Below are 23,186 nucleotides of genomic sequence, written 5' to 3'. Positions count from 1 at the left end.
GTCCTCTTCCTCCCACATTTATTTCCAGCATTTGTGAAATACACATAATCCATATTTGAAATGTGCTTTGAAACCTGTACTTAAATATTGTTTCATTAAATACTATAAAAGACCACAAATTATTTCAGACAGACAGATCATTTCAGTGGGAGACCTGCAAGTATTAAATCACCAAAGCAGTCCTTTTCTCACTTTTGTCTATTTTGTAGGCAGACAGAAAGCATTTGGGAAGATTCATCTGACCTTCTGGCTCACACTGTATTATTCATTGTTTGCAAGTCAAATAGGTAATTCACCTTGCACACACTTCTCAAGTGCAGTGCTAATAAGAAAACCTTGAAAAAGAGTTGATTTTTCTGACAAACAACATTTACATGTAAACAGCTGTCCTTACAGAAATACATCCTCTCTCTATGCAAAAATGTTCAGTATTCCACAGTGAATGGCAGGACACCAGTAGACGTTAGATCAATTCAGACTCCTAAAAGCAATGTTCTTTTCCATACCTTTCCATTTCAATCTGGAATTTGCATTTCTTTCATACAGTTAAACTTTCTTCCAAACCTTGCTGGCACATGAAAGTGAAAACACTTCATCATTAAAATCCGAATTCCACTGAGACAGCATATGGCAATTCTGAAATGAAACAAAAAAAACATTTTCTCCCTATGGCAAGTTGCTCACTCCATACAAAGCTTTCATCCTTAGGGATAACTACCCAAACCCAATCATTTATATCCCCTTTTCCATGTTTTTCATGAACTAGCTTCCAGGATCTAAAAAAAAAAAAATACTAGTGATATCTCATCTTCTCAAGTTAAGTGGTGAGCTTTTTCAGTTTGCAGTGAACTATAGACTATGAATAAAGTGCTTTCTCCTTTGAGGGACTACATCACCCAGCTTGCATCATCTCCTAAGAATGGGTTCAAGAAGCTGTTAAGTCTGCTCTGACTGAATGAAATCTCAGACTCTACAGATGTTTTTAGAAAAGGCAGAGTGAGCTGAGCTCCCCTGGATTTGTTTGTGAGAAGCTCTAGTCCCTCACAGTGGCACTGCTGCCTGTAAGTTTGTTCTTAGCCATCTAGATCCAATTAAGAAGACAAGCGAAGTGAGCAGCGAGTTACCCAGGAGAAGGCTGAAGTCCTGGCTGATCACATGCTTCTTCTAGAAGTTGTCTCCCACTAGCTATTTTTCCTTGAAACATGCATGAAACATACTTTTCACATTCTGGAAACTGGAGTCAGACCTACAGAAGTCTGGGATTAGAATGTTCATTTGGAAAGAATAATGAAACTGAAGAAAACAGTCAAAAATGACCATGAAACGAAATCTAGAAGGTTCCAACCAGAAACTCTGAAACAAAATGAGACTTATTTTTTGCTAAATAAAATAATTTTTTCCTGATGAAGTATTTCAAATATGAAAATGTAGATTCTACTTCTTTGTGACTCAGTACGAACAATATGAGTCAAAGTCTTAAAGATATGTTTTCTTTGGGAAAATAGTAATTATAGTTAGTTGATTGTCCAGTGGAAAAATTTTCATAAGTTTTCCTTATAACACGCCCTGCACAACTTGGGTAAGGACCCTTGAGATTTATGAGCTATATACACAGTTAGAGCTGGAAACAGGGAAGTAAGTTTAAGATGGATATGACCCTTCCTCTTTTCAGAAAATAAACAGTCCAATAACAATCAAGTGAATTATTCCAAGAAAAGCTCATGTTCCAAAAGTAAAACATACTCAATGAATGCTTTCCCAGGAAAGCATCACAATTGAGAAGTGAAAATAGAGCAAGCACTGCACAATTATATTAGTAAATCCTGGCCAAAGATATCCAGCATTTTTGTTCAAATTCTGCCAGTGATACTTGTTGGCCCAAGGGAGCAGGTCCAGGAGATGAGTGAAGGTTTTACAACACAAGTTCAGCTTGTTTTGAGTTGGAAAAAAAAAGCAGCTAAAATGGTACTTATAAGGTTTATACAAGGTATCTCATATTTTTACGTCACTGTGCAGTCACTGACTAGACCGTGGTTTTTCCCAAGCACAGAGTGCTACAGTCAACAGCTCCTCAGACTCCTGGTTTTGCTGGGACAAAATGCCTCCAGACATAATAGCCCTGCCTTTGGTGGAGCCATGGGGAGGACAAAAGTGATCCAGAAGCTCTGCAGGGCAAGGCTGGCTGAGCGCCAGGGAGAACAGCAGCCAAACGCAGATGATGGGCTCAGCACTAAGTTTATCGTATTTGCTGGATGGCAAAGCCAAGTTAGATGGGAACAAATGTAATTAATACCTCAGCCTCAGACTCCAAGACAAAACACAGGGCATCTTCTCACCCCAGTGGCTTCTTTTATTTTTCAGGTTCTTGATGTGGTACAGATCCAATGTATCTGTACCTCCTCCAAAGAAAAGGAATAGGAGTGTGAAGAGCTGGCAACCAGGTATTAATGCTGACCATAACACTGCAGTGTTACATAACCTAGAGCCTGGCAGTAATCAGCTCAGTGACACTGCTGTGAAACCAGGAGCATAATAATAATTAGATCTGGCAATTGTGGTTCTTCTTGTCTTGGAGTCTTGTGAAAACTTCATGTCTGCAAAGCTCTGCAAAGCTCATGGATCCCTTACCATGTATTCCTCTGTATGAAAGTATAATGCTCAGAATGAAGTAAGATAAAGAGCATGAAGACAGACTATTTACATTGATGACATATTGAATCTGTACCCATATTAAGAGTGTACTTCTTTTCAGCACTCAGAGAGCAGATAGCTTGCAATATAAAATGCAAAGCTCTATTTTCACAGCAATGTGGCCATTCAGATACCAGTCCTTATAAGCAAAATTGTAATATTTGCCAGAGTCCACTTATAATGGTATGGAATTGACACTATACAAATAATTAGGGAAAATATGTACCATAGAGATGTTTAATATTTCTTAGTCTTTCCAAGGTGTTTTTTCCTACACAGGACTGTTCTCTCCCTCAGTACGAAAGTTCCCAAGGCCAAGAAGCATATATTCAACTTCACCAACCCATGACATACATATTAGCATTTTAATTACTATTGGCTATTTTCAGCTGTTAGAGGCTGAAAAAGCCATGTTCCAATGTAGCATCAAATAACTACTGCAGCAAACTACTCAGCAATAATTTAAATCTAAACCTTTCATTTATTTCCATTGTATCTCCAAATACTGCTATCAACTTTCAGTGACTTTTGTAAAATCCCTTTTTGTATTTACGGAGCACATCATACATACAAACAATGATTTCACAGATGTATTTAAAACTCCGTATTAGTTTCTGGGCTGTTGAGTTGGTGGCAAAAAAACCCTTACTGTTATACTTAAGATATTGCATACACACTGAAGATCTGGAAACACAGAATGCCTGTAGCAACAGTGTTTTAGAAAAGACTGCAATAAACCAACAGAGCAAAATGCTGTTCACAAAATAAAACACTCATCAAATTTTAAACAGTAAAGTATGTTAAATGACATGAGTGGATGCACTACATAATAAATTTATTATGTGATATAGTAGCATATGCCATTACATTGATTCTTCTAGCTTAGAAGAAAGGGATTGGGGTTTTTAAAGTTACAGCCCTGTGACACAAGCTCTGGTACAGCATTCTTAGATACCCAAAAAACTACACCAAAAAATATTCCAGTCTTATGTTGTTATTGATTTAACTGTACACCATCAGTTGCACCACCTTTTATTTACTGCCAATGTCAGATATATTAAATGGTCATTTAACTGTACATACAAGAAACCCCATCAACTGCTGTAACAGCTGATTTTCTGACATCAAGAAAGAATAGAAATAAACTTAAAAATTTATTTTGCTTCATTCTAGACCTACCTCACTGAATTTCTGATACATTTCTTTTGACATTATCACAGGAACAATTTCAAGACCTAAAGACTAGTTTATCCCCTGCATTCCAGAGGCAGAGGAGTACTCCCTTACTTATATAAGCAGTGCAAGAAGGGCAGAATAGTGGGAAAACCTTTTTCCTTACTTAACAGACACGTAAATCTCCTCTTTGCAGCCTTGATGATTTCTTGTTTTGAATGACACAGTTCATATGACATATGCAGCATATTTCCTGCAATTACTTATCTCTGCCCTACTGCCTGTATGACCCTTTCTCTTTCCATGTCTGAAGGGCAGGTTGAATTCCCAGAAACTGACTCTAACTGTGTCTGACTTTTTTTTTTTAAACACTGCGCTGCAATTTCTGCTGCTTCTTTTTTCTTGTGTTCTCAGATAATAACATTCATAAATCTGTATATTTCAATAACCACTCACCAACATCTGCAAAGGGTCTGTCATAAAAGAAAAATGCCCATTTAAGCATTAAATTTTCTCAGCAACAAGACACACACAAAATCAATTACCAGATGACATACAGGTGACTAAAGCTCCCTCAAGAAAATTGTCCTTTTTTCTTACAATACTTGGCAGCTGGCTTCATTATGAATTAGAAACACCAAAACCAGCCCTGAGCTGTATGGAAAAGCAAAATAAATACCATTCAAGAGGGTAACTTGAAAAAGGTAGCAGCACCAGAAGAGGCCTCCTTCTGTGAACTGGTACAGACTCTTGGAAACCCTTCCTGAAACACACTGGATAAAGCATAAGACAGCTTACACAAGAAATTGTAATCCAGGCATCCATTCATGGAGGTCACTGCCTGTTTCCTGTACAACATGCTTCATTTCGTCAAGATGACCAAGACAAAAATTTCTTCAGTACTTGTTTGCAGTGCAGCTTCAATGAATAGTGTGTAGGTTTGAGGGTGGTTGGGGGTTTTCTTCAGCTTTGGAAAGAAGACATTTCCTCTCATGAGTTTTCCTTGGCTTTTCAATATTTATTACAGATACTTAAACACAGCTTTTACTACTTAATGTTCCATTTCATATCAAAAAGATAACACCGACGCAGGTGTAATGCTGCCCTGTAGTCTCATAAAATTATGGCAGCTCCAAACTTCTCCTGAACATAATCCTACCAGCATACCAGCCCCATGACAACAGATATTACAGCAAAATGCTAAATAGACTTTACTGGGAAGTCTGTCAACCTCTACCATCTGCAGCATAGAAGATACAAAAACAGGAAGGGCTTTTTGTCCTACCATTCTCCCATCTCTCTGTCGTAACACACACACACCTCCCTGCACAGCAGAGAACTGGATGATGAACCTGAATCTTCTCTCTAAGATTTGAGAGGGGATGGCAAGTCTTGGGCATTACATTCACCTATATAATGTTTAGCTCCACAGAGGCTGAAAATTTTATATGAATCTGGGATCACTGCTGTGGTGAACTGCACAAAAACTAATCCCTCTACCCACAGTGTCAACAGTAGGATTACCACAATGCACTGGTCAAGTGATGACCCTTTCTTCTCCAGCTACCTGAAAGCAATCTTCTCCAGCTACCCCTTTGCTTTCAGGAGGAAACCAGCTTTCTTCTCAAATGGAGGAAGCATCTTGGGATATCTTCCAAGCTCCTATCAGAAACTTCCCAGGAAATCAAAGTCACCAACACTGGTCAGGAGTCTGAGAAATCAAGATGTGGGGCATGGAGCAGGAGGAAAGATGCCAAAAACAACTGTAAATTGCTCTTATTTCTTTGCTCTAGGGACAGAATATTATTTGGTTCCAGTAACAGAAGGCTGGAGAAACAAGTTACACCTCCACAGCAATTACAAAGGTCTGAACAAAGGGAAGCTCCAATGGCTCCTACCCCTTGCATCCCCAGATCACTGCACTCCCCACTGGCTGGAGAACTAGGGAGAACTGAGGAAAATGGGATTTTCCTGATCTTATCAGGAAGATTTTAATTTTTGCAACGGGGAAGATCTGTGCTGGCAGCTAAGAGAGAAAGGCAAAAGGCTCCACCATTAGCCCAGCTCAAACATGTCATTAATGCTGCTGGAAAAGGCCCTGAAGATTGATTTATCTTGCACTGCCATTGCTAAGGGCTGCTGTGCTTCTTCCTAAACTGCCATCCATCCCTCTTTTTCCCTGTTAAAGATGAACAGTGGATGAAATATTAACCCCTGGCAGCACTTGACAACCCCTGCCCAGGGGCGGCAGAGGGCAATTCTGCCTTCACAGGTTGCAAGGGTCCAATCACAAACATGCCACTCACATTAAGGGAGCATATAAAGGATCTCAGGTGACGAACGAGATGAAAGATTTTGATTTATTCAATTAAAGCTTAGATCCTCTGCATTTACAGCCCCCTTTTTCTCCTTGTCCCATGAGACAAGCAGTTTGGGAATACTGTTAACCATAGGCATCTGGTTAACTATTCCTAGAAGAAGCTCTGCATCTACCCACCTCAGACTCCTGGATCAGCACGGTCAAGTCCCCCTTCCTAATCCCTTTCAGAAATGTAACAACTGCCATCACCTGGGATGTTTCTTTCCAAAGAAGTCTTCATCTAAGTTCCAAACTCACTCTCAGTGGAAGATTTTCATTTAACCTTTCCTCCCTCCACACATACATATTTATTCTCCCAACAGCAACACAGATCCACTCGCATAGAGACATCAGTAATGGGACTCAGCTCTTCCTTGTATACTAAAGCTTCTTTCCTGAGTGGGATTAATCTTGGCAGCTGTCTGACAAGAGAGACTGTGTGGGAGGAAAATGGTTTTATCTAAAACTTGAAAAAAACCAAAATAATCTTTGAGAGAACAAACTATGTTTCAACCCTTCTCCTCCAGTAGAAGACTATTTACAAACAGAAAATACCCACCAACAGCAAAAACACAGAAGTATTGCTCTGAAAGGTAGCATAATGACCATGTATTTTCTCTTTCCTTTTTTTTATGTGGCCACTTTTCAAAATGTTTACATAATAATACAGCTGAGACCGCAGCTGTATTTATAATACAGGAGACAGAAGATAAGTCAGCTTTGAAAATAAAAATGAAGCTATATTGGATTTGAATGGCCTGGTTTTGGCAGCAGTGGCGCTGCAGGGGTGGCTTCTGCAAGAAGCTGCTAGAAGCTTCCACCATGTCTGGCAGAGACAAGCCCTGGCAGCTCCAAAGACAGACTTGCCACTGGCCAAGGCTGGGCCAGTTAGAAATGGTGGTAATGCTTCTGTGATAACACATTTAAGAAGAAAGAAAAAAAAAGTTATTGTGCAGTTGTAATTGCCAGAAAAGAGTGGGGGTGAGAGTATGTGAGAGGAACAACTGCAAACACCAAGGTCAGTGGAAAAGGAGGGGCAGGAGGTACTCCAGGCATCAGAGCTGGGATTCCTCTGCAGCCTGTGGTATAGACCATGGTGAAGCAGGCTGTTCTCTGTAGCCCATGGAGATCCATGGGGATGCAGAGATCCACCTGCAGCCTATGGAGGAGACCCATACCAGAGCAGGTAGAGGCCTGAGAGGAGGCTGTGAACCCATGGGAGGCCCACGGAGAGAGGAACCCACGCTGGACCAGCCTGTCCTTGGAGGACTGCACCCCATGGAAGAGTGACCCATGCTGCAGCAGTTTTGGGAGGACTGCTGCCCATGGGATGGACTCACATTGTAGCAGTTTGCAGGGAACCATTGCTCATGAGATGGACTCACGCTGGAAGTTTGTGGAGAACTGTCTCCTGTAGGAGGGCCCCCACAGTGGTGCAGGGGAATAAGTCCTCTCCCTGAGCAGCGGGAGAAACCACGGGTAATGAACTGACCATAACCCCATTCCCTGTCTCCTTGCACCGCTGGAGTAGGAGGTAGAGCTGGGAAGGAGGCGGGAGTGGGTTGGGGGGAAGGTTTTTTAAGGGTTCATTTTACTTCTCATTATCCTGCTCTGATTTTGTTAGTGTAATAAATTCAATTCATATCTCTAATTACAGCCTGTTTTGCCTGTGATGGTATTTGATGAGGGATCTCTCCCGGTTCTTATCTCAACCCATGAACCCTTCATTATATTTTCTCTCCCCTGTCCTGCTCAGAACAGGAGTGACAGAGTGAATTGGTAGGCACCTGGCATCCAGCCAGCGTCAGCCCACTACAGAAGCAAATTCCATGGTTTTGTTTACTTTTAGCTGTGGTGGAGCAGGAAAGGACTCCATTTCCCATCCTGCCTCTACTGTACTATCAAACAAGGCAATATGAAGTATCTTCATATTTCTGATTCACTTTTCCAGGGCAATCTCATTGATGAAACACACCACTGCCCCTCATTAAAAACAAAGTTTGCTTTTACAGAAGCTATATTTCTCATTGCTCACAGGGAGCACTCTCTAAAGGTCCCCTTGCTCTGAGGTTGTGTTGTGACCAGCACTTAGCAAGCTGCATATTTTGATGCCAATGTGGACACCTTGTTTCCAGTCTGTCTAGCCTACCCCATGCTCCTCCATGTCCCACTCAGCTTATGTGTCCCTCCATACCCACATCACTCAACCTTCTCACTGACTCTGGGCTCTTGTGCCAACCTGTCCCATTCACTCTCTCTTCACATTTACACTGATGCCTGGTCCCATCCTACTCTGGCTCCTCACGGCTTTATTCCACCCAGGGCCCTTATCCTTGCTGTCACCTCTGCCTAGCTGTCTGTGTCCATGGGTCATGGCAAGGGCTGCTTCCCTGTCTGCAGCTTCAGGGCAAAGTACAACAGCCCCTTAAATGAAGTCTTCCAAGGCCAAAAAAGCCTAATGGCTGACATTTTGGTCTGAGACATTTCTGCTAAAGCAATAAACAAATAAAGGCATATGAAAATGCAATTTCACATGCAGAATTCTTGAGATGTTGCTACTATGTCTTAGCTCATTAAGAATTCCAGCTTAAAGATGTAAAAATGGTAAAGGAAATCCCTCTCCTCCCCACAATTCATTTAGCGCCAAAGGAACATAAGCTAAAATAACAAAGTAGAATTGCACCTGGAAATCACAGAAATTTGCAACTGATGCAAAAGAGTCAAAGCAAACCTCTCCTGGAAGGTTCTCTGTACCTCAGATAATGTAATTTAAATAACAAAACAGTCTCCATTTGAAGCAGTTCAGTTCACTGTGGAATTTGCCACCTTGACAGTAAGGATCCCCGACAGAACAGTACTGACAGCAAAAGCCACGACGCCTCATGCATCTACACTTTTTTCTTGAACAGTTCAATAGGACAACACACTATGTGACACTACTACATGTACCTTCACCCACTGCCAGGACTGCTTCAGGCTTCAGTAATATGAATCTATTAAATAATGTCAAAACCATTGTACTTGAGATGGTTCTTCAGAACAAAGATTAGTTCTTGCTGGATTTCTAGGAATTTAAAAACGTTCCATTCCCACCCCTTGACTGTAGTGATGTTTATCACATAACTGCTGTAATGTGTTTAGCATAGCTCTGAATTATTTTGTTAAAAACATACAGTAAATTTTACACAACAAAGCATTTTTGAGCATTTTAAAAGACATGCAGAACATGGAAATGATGCAGTAACCTGTTTGCATAGTGCTGTGTCATCTGTCAGACTCCTGAAAAACTGACATGGATCCTCAAGGGACTTACTTGATTAGACAACATTAATTAATTGAGTGAACATCTGTGCTGTTTTTCAGCTAATAATTAAAATTAGCTAAGCATTGCAACCTCCTTAAAAGTGAAAAGTATACAGAATAAGTGCAGCACATGTTCTCACATTTGGGTAGAGCCAAGCAAATTTTTGCAACAGCATTTACCATAACAGTTCCTGAGAGACTTTTATAGCCCTATGGTGGAAGTTTTCTTTCTGGCCAGCCTGACAATAAGAACATTTTATTCTTGGCTTCACACATTAACGTATTAACCATGACAATGCTGACATTTGTTGTTAAGTAAAATTGATTGTAAATGGCCTAGAAAGCTGCCATTACATTTAGAAATTACTTTTAGAGTTTGAAATTAAGTACTGTCAACACAACTCCCATTTCCGTTTATACACAAATTTGACAGGAATTTTTATGACTTCTCCAAACTTCACATAGAAAAGAAGAAGGGAGATAAGACTAATGATTTCAATTGCTCTCAAACTGTATTATATAAAGCAACTGACCTACATGGTATCATAAGAGCTCAAGAACTATTCAACAGGACAGGCTAAATGAGAAAATGTCATGTTACATGTGGAAATTAAACATTGTTTCATCCCCCTTCCATTTTCCAGTGCAAACCACTAAGTTAGAATTCACCCAGGATCATCCTTTTCCTCACATAGGAGGTATTCTCAGTTACTTAAACACAGGGCTTTATTCCCTGAGATCAAAGGAAGAAGCCATTGTAGATACAAAAATGCTGCTAGCAAGGATTTTCTTGCTATTTTCTAAGTCCGTGAGAGACTTTTCTCTCATGCAGAAGAGGTAGCAGAGTATGTAAACAACCAAGCCACCTGCAACCTTGAAAAGTCTTGTTTATGGTATAGTAGAAAAATACTTTGACAATGGATGTTTTAGGATTTTAGCCAATCACCCCAAGGGATGGCTGATCCTTTGTCCAATTAGACTATGAAGAAAAAAGTCTATAAAAGAGTTTGTCAAATAATTAAATGAATAAATATTGCTGCACAATTCCTGCCTGCTGGATCTTCTCTCCTCCTCCTCCCTATAGCTGTGGGACATGGTGATATACCCTAGGGTCTAGGCCTGCGGTAATAAGCCATAGGTATGCAGTACCAGAATGAGGTGGAGATTATCAGGAAAAATGAGATTTCACTCCACATGACAGAAGCCAACTGGGAGTCTAGAAACTGCAAATATCAGATAACTACACTAAAGGGAACATCTCTGAACGAGAAGGTAGATCCACTTAAGCTATTCTTAATACCAGTGCACATACTTAGTCTAGAGGTATCAAAGCAAGAGCCAGTCTGGAATTAGTACAGGAGTGCTCAGATGTAATGTTAGGCTGCAGTGAGAATTAGTGGTTTCATACAAATATCATAGGTATTTTTAAAATTTTCAGAGGCTTACAGAAATACTTACTTCCAAAGAGCATATGGAATGACTGCCCAGTGACTGTACTCAGCCACTACTTTTCAATGTTCTGACTTAATTGTGAGCTTTTTCTCTTAAATTTTCTCATGCATCTTCTTATAAATAACAAGATTGGATGGTTCAGAGAAAGGGAACACTTCTCAGGACATTTGCTTTAGTAGTCACTAATTGTAGATTTTCCCCAGTGACTTATTTTCTGATCCCCTGCTTACTAAACAAAACAATGGAAGCCTGAGAATTTCCATTCAAGGCAGGTTGGGTGTGTCTCTTCCTCGTAACCCTTCAGCTGTATCTGGTTTCTTTTCAGAGAACGGGACCAGGAAGAGGTACCCTAGAGCACCCAGCTATCAGCATCTTGGGACAGAGTAATGGGGCAGGCAGCACCTGGAACCTGTGTGATTCCCTCACATGGCTCTCAACAACAGAAGGGACCAGCCATGGGCACCCTAGTTGGACCTGAGCCTGGAATCACTTGAAATTTCTGCAGAAGCAGGAAAATTAAGCTGGGAATTCATCAGACCTTGCTTGCTATGGTGTCACAACAACAACTGTGATCTTATTTAACCTATTTTCCTCTTCTTCCTACTCAAGTGTTTCACTGTCATGGGTGTTACAATAACACAAATATGGCAATCACATTCTGTCTGGAACAAAATAGTTCCAGCCTCTTCACAGTGCAGAGAGTTGAAATCTTACTGAAGGATTAAAAAATAATCTATCTGCTGTCATGATATCATTCCTCAGACCAATCTACTTTCTTTGGGCAGTAAATATACTTTTTGTGCTACCTGGCCCAACTTCAGATCAGTATTAAACTGGTGCAAAACCTCTGCATATAAGGAGAAAGAATTTGTCAGTGCCAGCTCATAGCCTTCCACAAATGGGGCCTTTTTCTCCTGTCTGAGAGGTTTATGCTTCTGAAAACTGAGCACACCATTTGCAGGCTGCAATCAAGAACCTCTAAAAGAACTACTGAAGTTTGACAGCTTACACTCCTCTAGTAACTGGTGTTTATACTACTCCTTGAGAAGGAGGGAATCTATCTATGGTGATTGCAGAGAAAGTGCCACCCACCATTCACACCACAAGGTATTCAGGGTTGAATAACCCATGGGTAGCAAGATTCATGGAGGGGACAACCAGGAGATGTACCTCGGATGGCTTCTCCCCACATTACAGAGTGCACAGAGATGTTCTGGAGACCATGGCATCACTGAGTCTTACTGGAGAGAGGATACATCTCAGAGAATGTACGACTATTTGAAACAGTGAAATAATAAAAGCTGAGGCTATTTAGGAAGTGTGTGCATACAGAAGCCACCAAGCTTGAAACAAGCATGGGGAAAAAACCCATAATCATAGCCACAGATTTGATCATCACCCTGATCTCATAAAAAATGGTCTGCATCACAAAGAAAACATGACAGCTGCACATAATGATGAAACACTTACCCTGGAGTCCTTTTCCAGACGAAGCTTGTGTTGAAGGCTGCGTCTTCTCCTGGCTTTAGCAAGACCATTGTGATAAAAAAAGTATCCAGAATCTAAAAAAGGGAGCTGAGGAAGAGAGAGAGGAAAAAAAAACCATCATGGAACTATTGGCTGTTAATAAGGATGACAAGAAAACTTTTACCTTTGAAGTGATTCAGGAATCTACAAGACTTGTGAAGAGTTATGCCAAAGAGCCCCAATCTTGAGAATGCTACTCCTAAGTTATTTTTGAAAAGTGCACCCAGCAGCATTGAAGTTGTTTGCTACAGGTTTGCAGTGCGTAACTTCACTTGTATACACTTAGTACTCTTTCCACCTCACACTTAAGGTCAACAGTGCCAATATTTCTGACGGGCGCCCCAAATCACAAGAGGAAGCATTCCCTGAAAAAGCCAGAAAAAACCAACAAAATGAACTGCAAATGACTTGAAACTCCGGAGAGCATCCCTCACCAAGAGGGCCTTACATAAGTGCTTTGCTGAGCTGTTGTAACACACCCGAACTGGTATCATAAGATGGAAGGCAGAAAGCAAAGAGATTTCCACTTTCAGAAAAATATGATACTTGGAATTTCTTCTGAGCACCCTGAAATGGAACATACAAAGCATATTAAGAAAACAGACAGCTCAGTGTTAAGGTGGAAACAGTGTTCTGCACCTTTAATGTCCAAGACATTTAAGGAGCAAGCAAACACCTCTGGAGGGCTTCCCATTATTAAATGTATTTTTCTCCTCAGGATTGGCAGAGAGCTTTTAAAAGGCTAAAAGACACTGTGTTAGGAGAACAGCATCTCACTTCCAGCACTTGATTAGGAAGCTCCAGTTGAATCTTGAACAGTTCTTTCCGCATTTGAACTTAATAGGGACATTCCAGTTGAACATTTTAATGTAAGTAACTGCACATTTTTAAACTAAGCTTGTCCTTGTAAAACTTGAAAAGAAATGGTTGGGATATGTTAATGCTGTGAACATTTCAACTTCAAAGGTTCAACTGCATTTAAAATAACTTCTTAAAAGAGATTCTAGAACAGCTATGACAACCTGTTCCTCTCCTTTTTGTTATCTATACTTCAGGATAACATAAACATCTTAGCAGTTCAAAGTTCTTCACTGAAATACCAAGGCTGATGTCTAGACAGAAAAATTGTTGTGAAAACCTGGGCTGAATACAGGTAGCAGCATCATGCTGCCATAAAACAGATTTTGTTCCTGTATACAGGTATATACAGTGCACAAACACAAATTACCTTCTATGAATTTATCTCCTGTTTCAGTCAATCTATCACTATATCTGGTACAGTTCCACAAACATATTTTACTATACATGTGAAGCAGTGTGGAAATAGAAGATAGTGAAGTCTGAAAGTTTAAATCTGGTCATTCCAAAAATGAGTATGCAAGTTTGGGTTTTCTTTTTCTTCAAAGCACTTTATGTTAATTGAAACATTGACTGTCACTGAAATGAAAGCATTTAATCTTCATGTTAAAGTTTCATTCTGTAGGATACATAAATGCAAAGTAACTTAAAAAAAAAAGAAAGCATTCTGTTCTGATAAAAAGACCTCTTTTAAAGTCTTTATAAACGATTAAGGAGATTTCATCAAAATCATTATGGTTCCCTGGAGGTGATCTGCATGGCTGACTGGAGAGCTTTTCTGGGTGAGTAATCAGATTATTCAGCTTCAGCTCCATATACCTGTGAAAAATACAACAGCTGAGGTAGAAGGAGAATGGAGGCTATAAGAGCTCTCAGTAAAGGCCACAAAAGTCTCCATCACTTCCTATATATCCTCAGAGTCACAGCTCTGAAGGTTTAAATTCTGTCTGGGTTTAGGTAATTGTTTTAAAAAGCAGATTTACATTTAAACTTGTATCTGACATGTTTACCAGCTGGGTGATCAGGCATTTATATAATCCAGAGTTTGGCAATAGATCTGTCTCTCCAGGAAAATGCCCTTCCCTCACATTGGATACATTACTCTATGCCTCAAAAACATGCACAGGAAAAATAAAAATCTAAATAGGCAGATCAGTTACAGCTTGAAATCCATCCTGGTGTGCTAACCATTAGTGTCCTTTGCTGTTTGTGGCCCAATTACCCCTCTAATTCTCTCTGTGAAATCATGCTACTTTTCTTCCTTTTATCTCAGTATCAACCACTAAAATCAATTCCAGTCAAATATTGATTCCATTAAGGATTAGTCTAAGTAATTTCGAAAATATCTGGAAATATATAACAGATACTTGCTGTTTATTTTCCATACAAGGTTAGTTTCTAGTACCTCTTAGCATGAAGCAATATCGTATATAGTAACCTTTTAAAGCTGGTGTATTCAAGTTTGACCACAAGCAATTACAATTAGTACAACAATGACCAGATTTTTGGACAAAGTAATGAATAAGTTTGACTAAGACTATTCCACTCTTTCCTCAGTTATCCCAGTAATCTCTGAGGAACTCGGATATTTTATGGCTCACATGGTTTTTCACACTGCATCAATTAAACCTAGAGGGGAACACCCAGGAAGGCAGCTCAGTGAGGCAATACCTGAAAGATTATGTGATCTAGTACTGAGGACTGTGAATAATTAATAGCAGAAACCAAGCAATTTTCAGGAAGAATCTAAACTCTGCAGTAAATCCTTGAAATTAATGAATGTCAATGTGGGAGAAATCAGACACCAGGGAAAGGGCCTAAAACGTCAGGCTTTGATAAGGATTTTGCACTGAGATCTGCGAATACCACAAGAAATGACTGAAGCTTCCAATTCTGAGCGACTCCTGCTACCAAGCCAGTAACTTCTTGGCAGCAACCAAATGGAGGACACAGGTAGCTCACAACAGGATTTACATTCCCACTATCAGCTATTCCAGGAAGTCTCCTCTGATTTGGAGCAACAGCAAAAGAGCAAATAGTGAAATGAACAGTGCATATAATGAAGTGAAATGAAAACAGATCTCCTGTACATAAAGACTCCAAAGTGTCATAAGCAGTATCTGCTCTAGTAGCTGTAAAGCTGGAATTGCTATGGAGTAAAATTCCTATTGTGGCAACAGCAGCCTCAGCATGTACCATGGAATAATAATGCACTCAGCCTGGTGGCTCAGGTTCTTTCTGTAAGAAAAAAGCAAAGCTTCCTGCCCTCAGAAAAAAATCAGCAATTAAGTAAGATAACTAATTACTGGAAATCACTTTAATATTCAAGTGAGGAGGATTATTTAGAATTAGAAATGGGCTTACTTATTTCCTTGATGTATAATTATTGTCCATTACAAAACACAGCTTTCAGAATCTCAGGAATTACAAGCACTTCATTACTTGCAATATTTGTATAAAAGTACTGGTGAAAAATACACACAAGCAAAACCAGAACCACAAATACAAAACAGCAAGTAGAGCAAAACACTTTATATCCACCTGTCTCCTTCTTTTCTTCATATTTGCAGACTCCTTGTGGTTATTAATAACACTTTCTGAAGTAAAGATGAAATCTGTTTAACCCTCTTCCTGAAAGAATGTGGACCAGAAAATAACTTCTAAAAATTCAGTGTTCAGCTAAATGCCGGAAAGAAATCTCTTTCAACGGAAGAGGCATAACTGAAAGCAAAATAGATTTGATGATCTTAGAGTCTTTTCCAACCTTAACAATCCATGATTCTATGAAAATGGCTAGGATGTACCATTTGGTACAGAAAGAAGCAGGAAAAGTATGTCTGAGGTATCTTAGCTGTTCTCAGGCTACTGCTCAACCACAGAAGTTGAGGTGCAATTACTATTGAAATAAAAATAAGTAAGTTAAATTCATGGTTCTCAACCTTTCTTCACTCTCCTCCTTACATATGACAGTCTTTCCCCAGCAAGAAAAGGGAGTGACTCTGGGCTGCCCTAAATGCCACTGCTGGGAAGAAGGGCTGTAAACAGGCAGCTACAATTCTCCCCTGCCAGGCCCAGGCATTGCTCCTGAGAGAGGTCATTCCCCAGTATTGAAAGGGAGAAACAGACAGTCCACTGCTGAGCCCTCAACTGCTCCAAGAAGGAAAAATCAGATATAAAGTAGCCTGTTCCTCAGGAACACCCAATCTAGGACTGGGCAGCAGACATGATTCCCTCAGAGCTGATGGCTCCCATCCCATCTTGACAGAGAAAATCAAACTGCCCTTCTTTCTTGGTCTTGCCTTAAACAATATGCACAGTGACACCAGTTGCAGTTTTACCTGTCACAAAGCAAAGGAAATCAATATCAGCTGCAAAGCAGCGCAGAAGTTTAAAGAAAAGCCACAGAAAAACTAAAATCTGATACTGTTCCTCATTGTCAAACTGCAGCAACTGAGGCCACCTTGGGCAGAGCTAACACTGAAAACAAGCAGCAGCATCTCCTGTCCAGAAAAGCCCGTCCAGCAAAGGTATTATGAAGCAGCAATAAATTCTTAAGAAAATACCCAAGTCGAATAAAGCTGCCAGTGGCATCAGTACTTTTTCTGGCTCTCACTGAGAGGTCCAGCATTCACAGCCTGTCACTAATTTTAAGAGATAATATACAATACAAAAATAAAGATGAACATTGGTTCCAAGGCTTATCATTAACATCAAATTTTACAGGCTCCTTTAACATTGCATTTTACTGACTCACAGCAGAGTTCTATCTACATACATTATGGTGCCCACAAAAAAGCTTAAGAACAACCTGGATTGCCCCCTCTTGTTTTAATGGGAATTATCTCTGCCCAGCCTTCCCATACTGCAGAATCCCTACAGCACACTGCTGGCTTTTGTGCATCATTTCCAATGATTTCTCCCCAACTCTGTAATATTCTAAAACCAGTTAAGGTTTCTCTCCCAAGTTACTAATGGGAACAACAGTCTGCAACAACTTTCTTTTGAGCAAAATCATTTATAAATACAAGCAAAGGGCAATTTATAGCAAGTTACTGCCTTCTTTGATCACCAAAATCATCATAAATGGATCTGTCAGTGAATGGGATTCAAAGAAAGCCCTCATTCAGCCAGGCTGATAAAGACAGCTCCCCAGAGCTCCTTGCCTGCCTTAGTATGAATATGTGGCCATGGATGCGAGGGTTCAAACAAACACTGGTGCTAAAGGGAAAAAAAGATACCCATCCCCCAAATAATAATTTTAAAATAATTTTTTCTTTTTTTTTAAGAAGTATAACACAAAACATCTCTCCTCACAGAGTCCAAGCACTGCCCAAGCATCACTCCTGACTTTGAGAGGAGCCATAAACTGGTACAGGTGAGCTCTTTCATCCCACCAAAGCTCAGTAATTACACCAACAGAAAATATGATCTAAACCCAGTACAAATAAATGTATTTGGAGCCTTCATGGGCCCCACAGGCCTCACACCTTCACTTACCATTGTAAGTGAAGCACAACAGAGTGCCTCCCAGCAGAAATTAGAAACCTTTTCGAAACCTTTTCATCCCAGTTTCACCAAATGCACTGAGGATGCTTATAAATACTCAATATGAATTTTTAAACTCTCTCTCATTTTCCTTCACCCCAATTAGCATTAGAAATCATTTTACCTTGAAATACACAGATGGGAGCCAAGTCTAAAGTCAAAACCACTCACTCACTTTAGCGATGAGGGCCATGTAAGAGAAGAGCCAGCTAGAAATATAGGCAGCCTCAGGCACCAAAATAACACAGAACAAAGCACAAACAAGAAAGGATTAATTCGAACATTGGTAGAGAAATGTGAAATAGCACAGAGGACTAAAGCTGCACTAGAGATCACCCAACATGAAATCCAGTCCACTGTGTCCCCATGGCCCCAAGCATGGATTTCACACTTTCTCATTTGTGTGCTATAATTACTCTGAAGGCTCAAAATAAGGATCTCAGATGGAGCCTGGGTTCTGCACAAGCTCCAAACAGCCCCAATTTCACACACGCACACACACCCCCCCACCATTTATGTAAGAGGACATAATGATGATTGCTTAGCCTTCACTTCAGCCTGTCAGCCAAACAATAATAATCACCTACTCCAGGTAGTGACAGTCTGAATTAACCCAGACAGTCACACAGGCACAGTGAGGCCCAGGTCTGAGTGCTATGATTCAGTTCTCACTGTACCCGTGTCTCAACCAGCTGCCTCCACCAAAGCCTGATCTGCTTCTCTTGGCAAATCTGGCAGGTGGAGGTGTTATAGCCATAGATTCAACGCTCCCAAAAGGTACATTTTGTACTAAAACATCATCAGATCATCCTTGTGAAATCAATTCATTAACACAAAGTGAAACATTCCCTTACAAATTAATTCATAAATGCCTGACTTAGACATTTTCATATGTTTCCAGCTCCATTTCATATAAATATCCAACCATCTTTTAAAGGAATCACCAACAGGTGGTGGTAGTAAGAAGGGACCAAGACTAAGTAGAGAGATACAAAAGTCAATGGAAATATTGTAACACACATGATAACAAGGCCACCTGTTACTGTTACTCAGAATATTGGTTGTCCTGCAAGAACACAGCAATCCTGCTTAAAAAGTTCTATTACATCTTCTCAAGCCAGCAGAAGTAGTTTCCAATTATTTCTGAAAGGTTTCCTGACCTCCACAGCAAAATATCTTTTCCTCTAGAAAGTGTAAAGTCAAAAGTGATGTCCAAAGATTTTGCGGAATATATGCCTTTGGATTTTATTTTATCCAAAAGGATAAAACAAATACTTTAGCCTATCCCCTCTTGCATGCAGCAAGAACAAGGTTACACTGTCTTCTCAATAGCTGGATATGAGGTATTAAATAAAAACCTGGAAGTAAATGAAAGAAACTGAATTGGTTGTGGACTGCTATTACACTTATATGTCCATGTGGAATTCACCTAAACGCCCTGTACAATTCATGGCAAAAGAAAAAGAGGCCCTTTCAAAGCATGATTCATCTCACTTATCCGAGGTAGCTATGAGTCCCAGGAGCTCTTTCACTCCGAAGTCTGTAAGAGAAGCACTGCTGTCTAGGTAGATCAATTCTGATGTTAAATGGCTAGTCTCATTTTCTCATCAGTTTTGTTGTTACATGACCCCACCCAGTGCTTCCAAGCACATACAAACCACTGCTCCATTGGTTTGGTTACAAGTTTGTGATATTTGGATTTTGATCTGCAATTGAATGAATCACACAGGTGTAAGGTTTTACAGTATCTGTATCACTGTTAAGTTTGTCATTGAAGAGCTCCATCCTGCAACCACAAAGTCATACAAGTCATCAGTGACAAGACTGTGGATTTGCTGATAGTTTTATCAGTGAATTGGATAAGCCATTTGAAGCTTTTAAAACAGTTATTGTTGTTTACGGGAAAGGATCTGTGCCGTTTAGAGAGTTTTATCCATTACTCCCCAGTAACTGTAAACACCATTATCAATTCTACCACATGCCCTGTTGAAAGCAGGATACTTCCCAGATTTCAAGGAGAATGCTGTTGTTTATACACTAGCCCTCAAATTGGACTGTCTGGGTTAATTCAGACTGTCACTACCTGGAGTAGGTGATTATTATTGTTTGGCTGACAGGCTGAAGTGAAGGCTAAGCAATCATCATTATGTCCTCTTACATAAATGGTGGGGGGGTGTGTGTGTGTGTGTGAAAGAAGAGCACCTCAGTCAAGCCCTGGGCACCAGAAAAAATTCTGGAGTTCAGCACCAGAAAAGTCACTGAGAGAATCTACCAATTGTGTTGTCATTTTTAGCAGCAGCAAATGACCACTGGGAAAAGGAGACAGCCTCTCCGATCATTCAGCTACACAACTCCATAACAACCACATAAACAACAGATAAACATACACATCATTTAGAATAATTAAGTAAATATGATTCCATCAGAAGGTGAATCAATTAAATTTTCTTAAAGCAGGTATATATAACACAAAATGGGTTTTTTACACAAATTGGGAGAATTTTACCATCCCATTAAAACAAAAAAAACCACCCTCACTCCCTAAAAACAAAACAACAACAACAAAAATGAACAAAAGAAAATAAACAAACACCTCCCACCCCACAAACCTAAACAAACAAAAATGAGAAAAAAATACGAACAGAAATCAGACTCCAAACATGCTTTAGAGACAGTCTGTCAGTACTTGACCCAGTTAATTAACCATAATTCATTTAGTCTGGAGCAGTCAGTGCTGTAAGAATAAAGGGGGGAAAAAGATGGTAATCCAGAAGTGGCTTTGCCAGTTCTACATTTTATTAACAAAGGTGAATAAAATGTTGGCTGTGCCTGTCTCCTGCTTGGAGCAATGGAGCACCTCGGGGTATCCTGTCACACTTTTGATGTCCTGCTGTGTTTTCAAAGCATCTCTGAAGATGTTAATATTCTGTAAAAGTTATCACACCTCAAACGACCTTCTCCCATTCAAAAGATCATTCAACCCACGACCATTTCCTTTGCTATTTCCCTCTCTGCTCTTGCTTCACATGGTAGCAACTCTGCTCTAGGACAGAGCCAGAACATGAGTTTCAGAGTCAGAAGACATGAGTTTCAGCATCTCCTAATATTAGGAGAATCTTGGGCAATTAGGGGTGTAATATTCTTGTTTCGGTTGCCTCCCACGTAAAACAGCATAATCTTCTAAGTACTAGTTTAGTGATTTTATTTATTGATAGGATTCATTTAATCAATGTTTGCACAGCACTAAAGACTGTGATATGAAACTCTTAACTGTAAAATGCCAAGTGCCATTGCAAACTGTTGGGGTTTTAGTTTTCCTCCTGTTTTCTTTTTCTCTTAAAGGAATTTTCCCCATACATGTTGCCAGCAGGACTAATTACTGGGTGCTTAAGAAAAACAAAAGACCTGGCCACAGGCATGGGGTGCATCTGGCTACTCTCTTTCACCTGGGCTTGTGGGCAGCCAGTTCCCAGTGTTTGGACGGAGAGAGAGGCTGCTTCTTTGGCTGCCTTCCTTCTACTGGAGAAACCCTGGGATTCCCAAGCCCATCTTTCCCTGCCCCACTGGGAGCTGGGCTGGGGCCACCCTGCCCCCGCCGTTTCTTCGAGCCTTCGCTACTCTGTAGCCCCACCATGCCCTGCCTGCTGAGACCTCCTGGGGGTTCCCACTGCAGCTCCTGAGTTTGGATACATCTCGTCTGCCACCCGGGATTTGTGCTCATCCCTGCTGCTCCAGCCTGCTGTTCCCGAGGGTCTGGCTGGACACCGGGATCAGCTGCCCAGGGGTTTGTGAAGCCTTCGTCCCATCCCTCCCCGGGATCCCAGGCCACCAGTGCCACGTGCTCCCCGAGCTCACTCTGGAGCGCCCCCTGCAGCCGCGGGGGAACCTGCCCTGCTCACCGGGAGCCGCCAGCGCCCCTTGCCGGCTGCGAGCGGCTGCGAGCGGAACTGCACCCGAGGGGAAAGGGCCTGACAGCCGAGAAGGCTGGGACTGGGTTTGTGGTTCTGTTTCCTGTTACTGCCATAGTTATTGTTTGTTTACCTTGTTATACACATATATATATATATATAATAGTAAAGAACTGTTATTCCTGTTCCTCATATCTTTGCCTGAAAGCCCCTTAATTTCAAAATTATAATAATTCAGATGGAAGGGGGGTTGCAATTTTTTTCCTTCTATTCCAAGGGAGACTCCTGCCGTCCTTGGCAGACACCTGTCTTTCAAACCAAGACACAAACATATATTAATGGGTATATCTACACATGTAATGTTATCTGTGTGCAACCAGGTATCTCTTTAGTAACAAATATTTTTTAAATGTTGTAATATATTTAAGCAATATAAGATGGAAATCTCTTCTTCATATCAGTATACCTTCCTTAGGGAAAATTCGTAAGAAACAGTCTGATTCAGTTAGAGTCTGGAAATTTAAATGGCCATGGTATACTTCGGAGATATATCAATATTGCTGACAGCAATTAGCACTGCTTACAAAAGACCACTTTGCCTCACTCCTGATTTACAACCCATCCCTCCTTTTAAGCATGTAACCAAACAGGTTGACTATTGCTGTCACACAGGAGCCTGGTGTCACATCAGCTCCAGAAACATAGAGACAAAACCCATGACCTAAAGTTTTGTCTTGGGGTGACCTTATGATGTGTATCCCATATCGCTGCCTATGCCCAGAAATTAATTTTTGTGCCTTTCTATGCCTCTAAACTGAGCCTGAGAGGGGGAAGGAAAAAACTGAGCAAAACTTTCTCAAAGCAATTTGCAGCTTGTTCAAGGTCACATAAAGATAGCAGGTTTTTTTTTTTCCCCAGCTGCAGCAGGGGAGCGAGGAAGCACCCGGCTTGCTGCTTTCCAGTCAGCTTTTGGCCAGTTGTTTCAGTTTCTTGTTCTCCGGAGAGAAACTGAGAGTTGGACTTTGCTTTTCCTTCTCTGGAATTCCAGATTTTCTCCCTTTTCTACTGGACTGCTTTCAACCTCAGAGCACATCGGGAGGACTTTCCATCGGGCACAGAGGGCCTGGCCCTGGCCCAAGCCCCAGCTCTGAGGAGACCAAAGGTAAGACTCTAACACTTTCCCAGGTTTTTCCTCCACAGTGAAACATTTTATTATTTAGCCTTATTTTCTTTTTCCCGTGTGTTTGGTAAATAAATAGTTTTATCTCCTTCACTTTCCTTCGAGGAAAATTTATTTTTTCCCGAACCTGGGGGGGAAGGGGTGGTTTTGCCTTCTCTCAGAGGATATATTTCTAAATTTGGCCAAACCG

General features: G+C 40.7%; 1 protein-coding gene across 8 annotated transcripts in view; it reads right to left on the bottom strand.

The window, feature by feature from the left end:
* The window catches only part of PCSK2 (proprotein convertase subtilisin/kexin type 2), a 111,132-nt gene that overhangs the window by 77,444 nt on the left and 10,502 nt on the right, over window positions 1-23,186 (bottom strand). For 5 of the 8 annotated variants that reach the window (XM_039569447.1, XM_039569448.1, XM_039569449.1 and 2 more), the window contains exon 2: window positions 12,449-12,553. The exons of 2 other annotated variants lie outside the window; for them this stretch is intronic. In XM_039569447.1, the coding sequence (XP_039425381.1) occupies window positions 12,449-12,553 (105 nt within the window). Of the gene's footprint in view, window positions 1-506; window positions 637-12,448; window positions 12,554-23,186 lie in introns of those variants that run through there. One more of the 8 variants, XM_010410955.2, reaches the window with a different exon arrangement.

This window comes from Corvus cornix, chromosome 3 (genome assembly GCF_000738735.6).
Source record: "Corvus cornix cornix isolate S_Up_H32 chromosome 3, ASM73873v5, whole genome shotgun sequence".
Classification (NCBI taxonomy): Eukaryota; Metazoa; Chordata; class Aves; order Passeriformes; family Corvidae; genus Corvus; species Corvus cornix.
The sequence above is the reverse complement of the archived record's forward strand: the minus strand, read 5'-3'. Positions and strand labels throughout refer to the sequence as shown.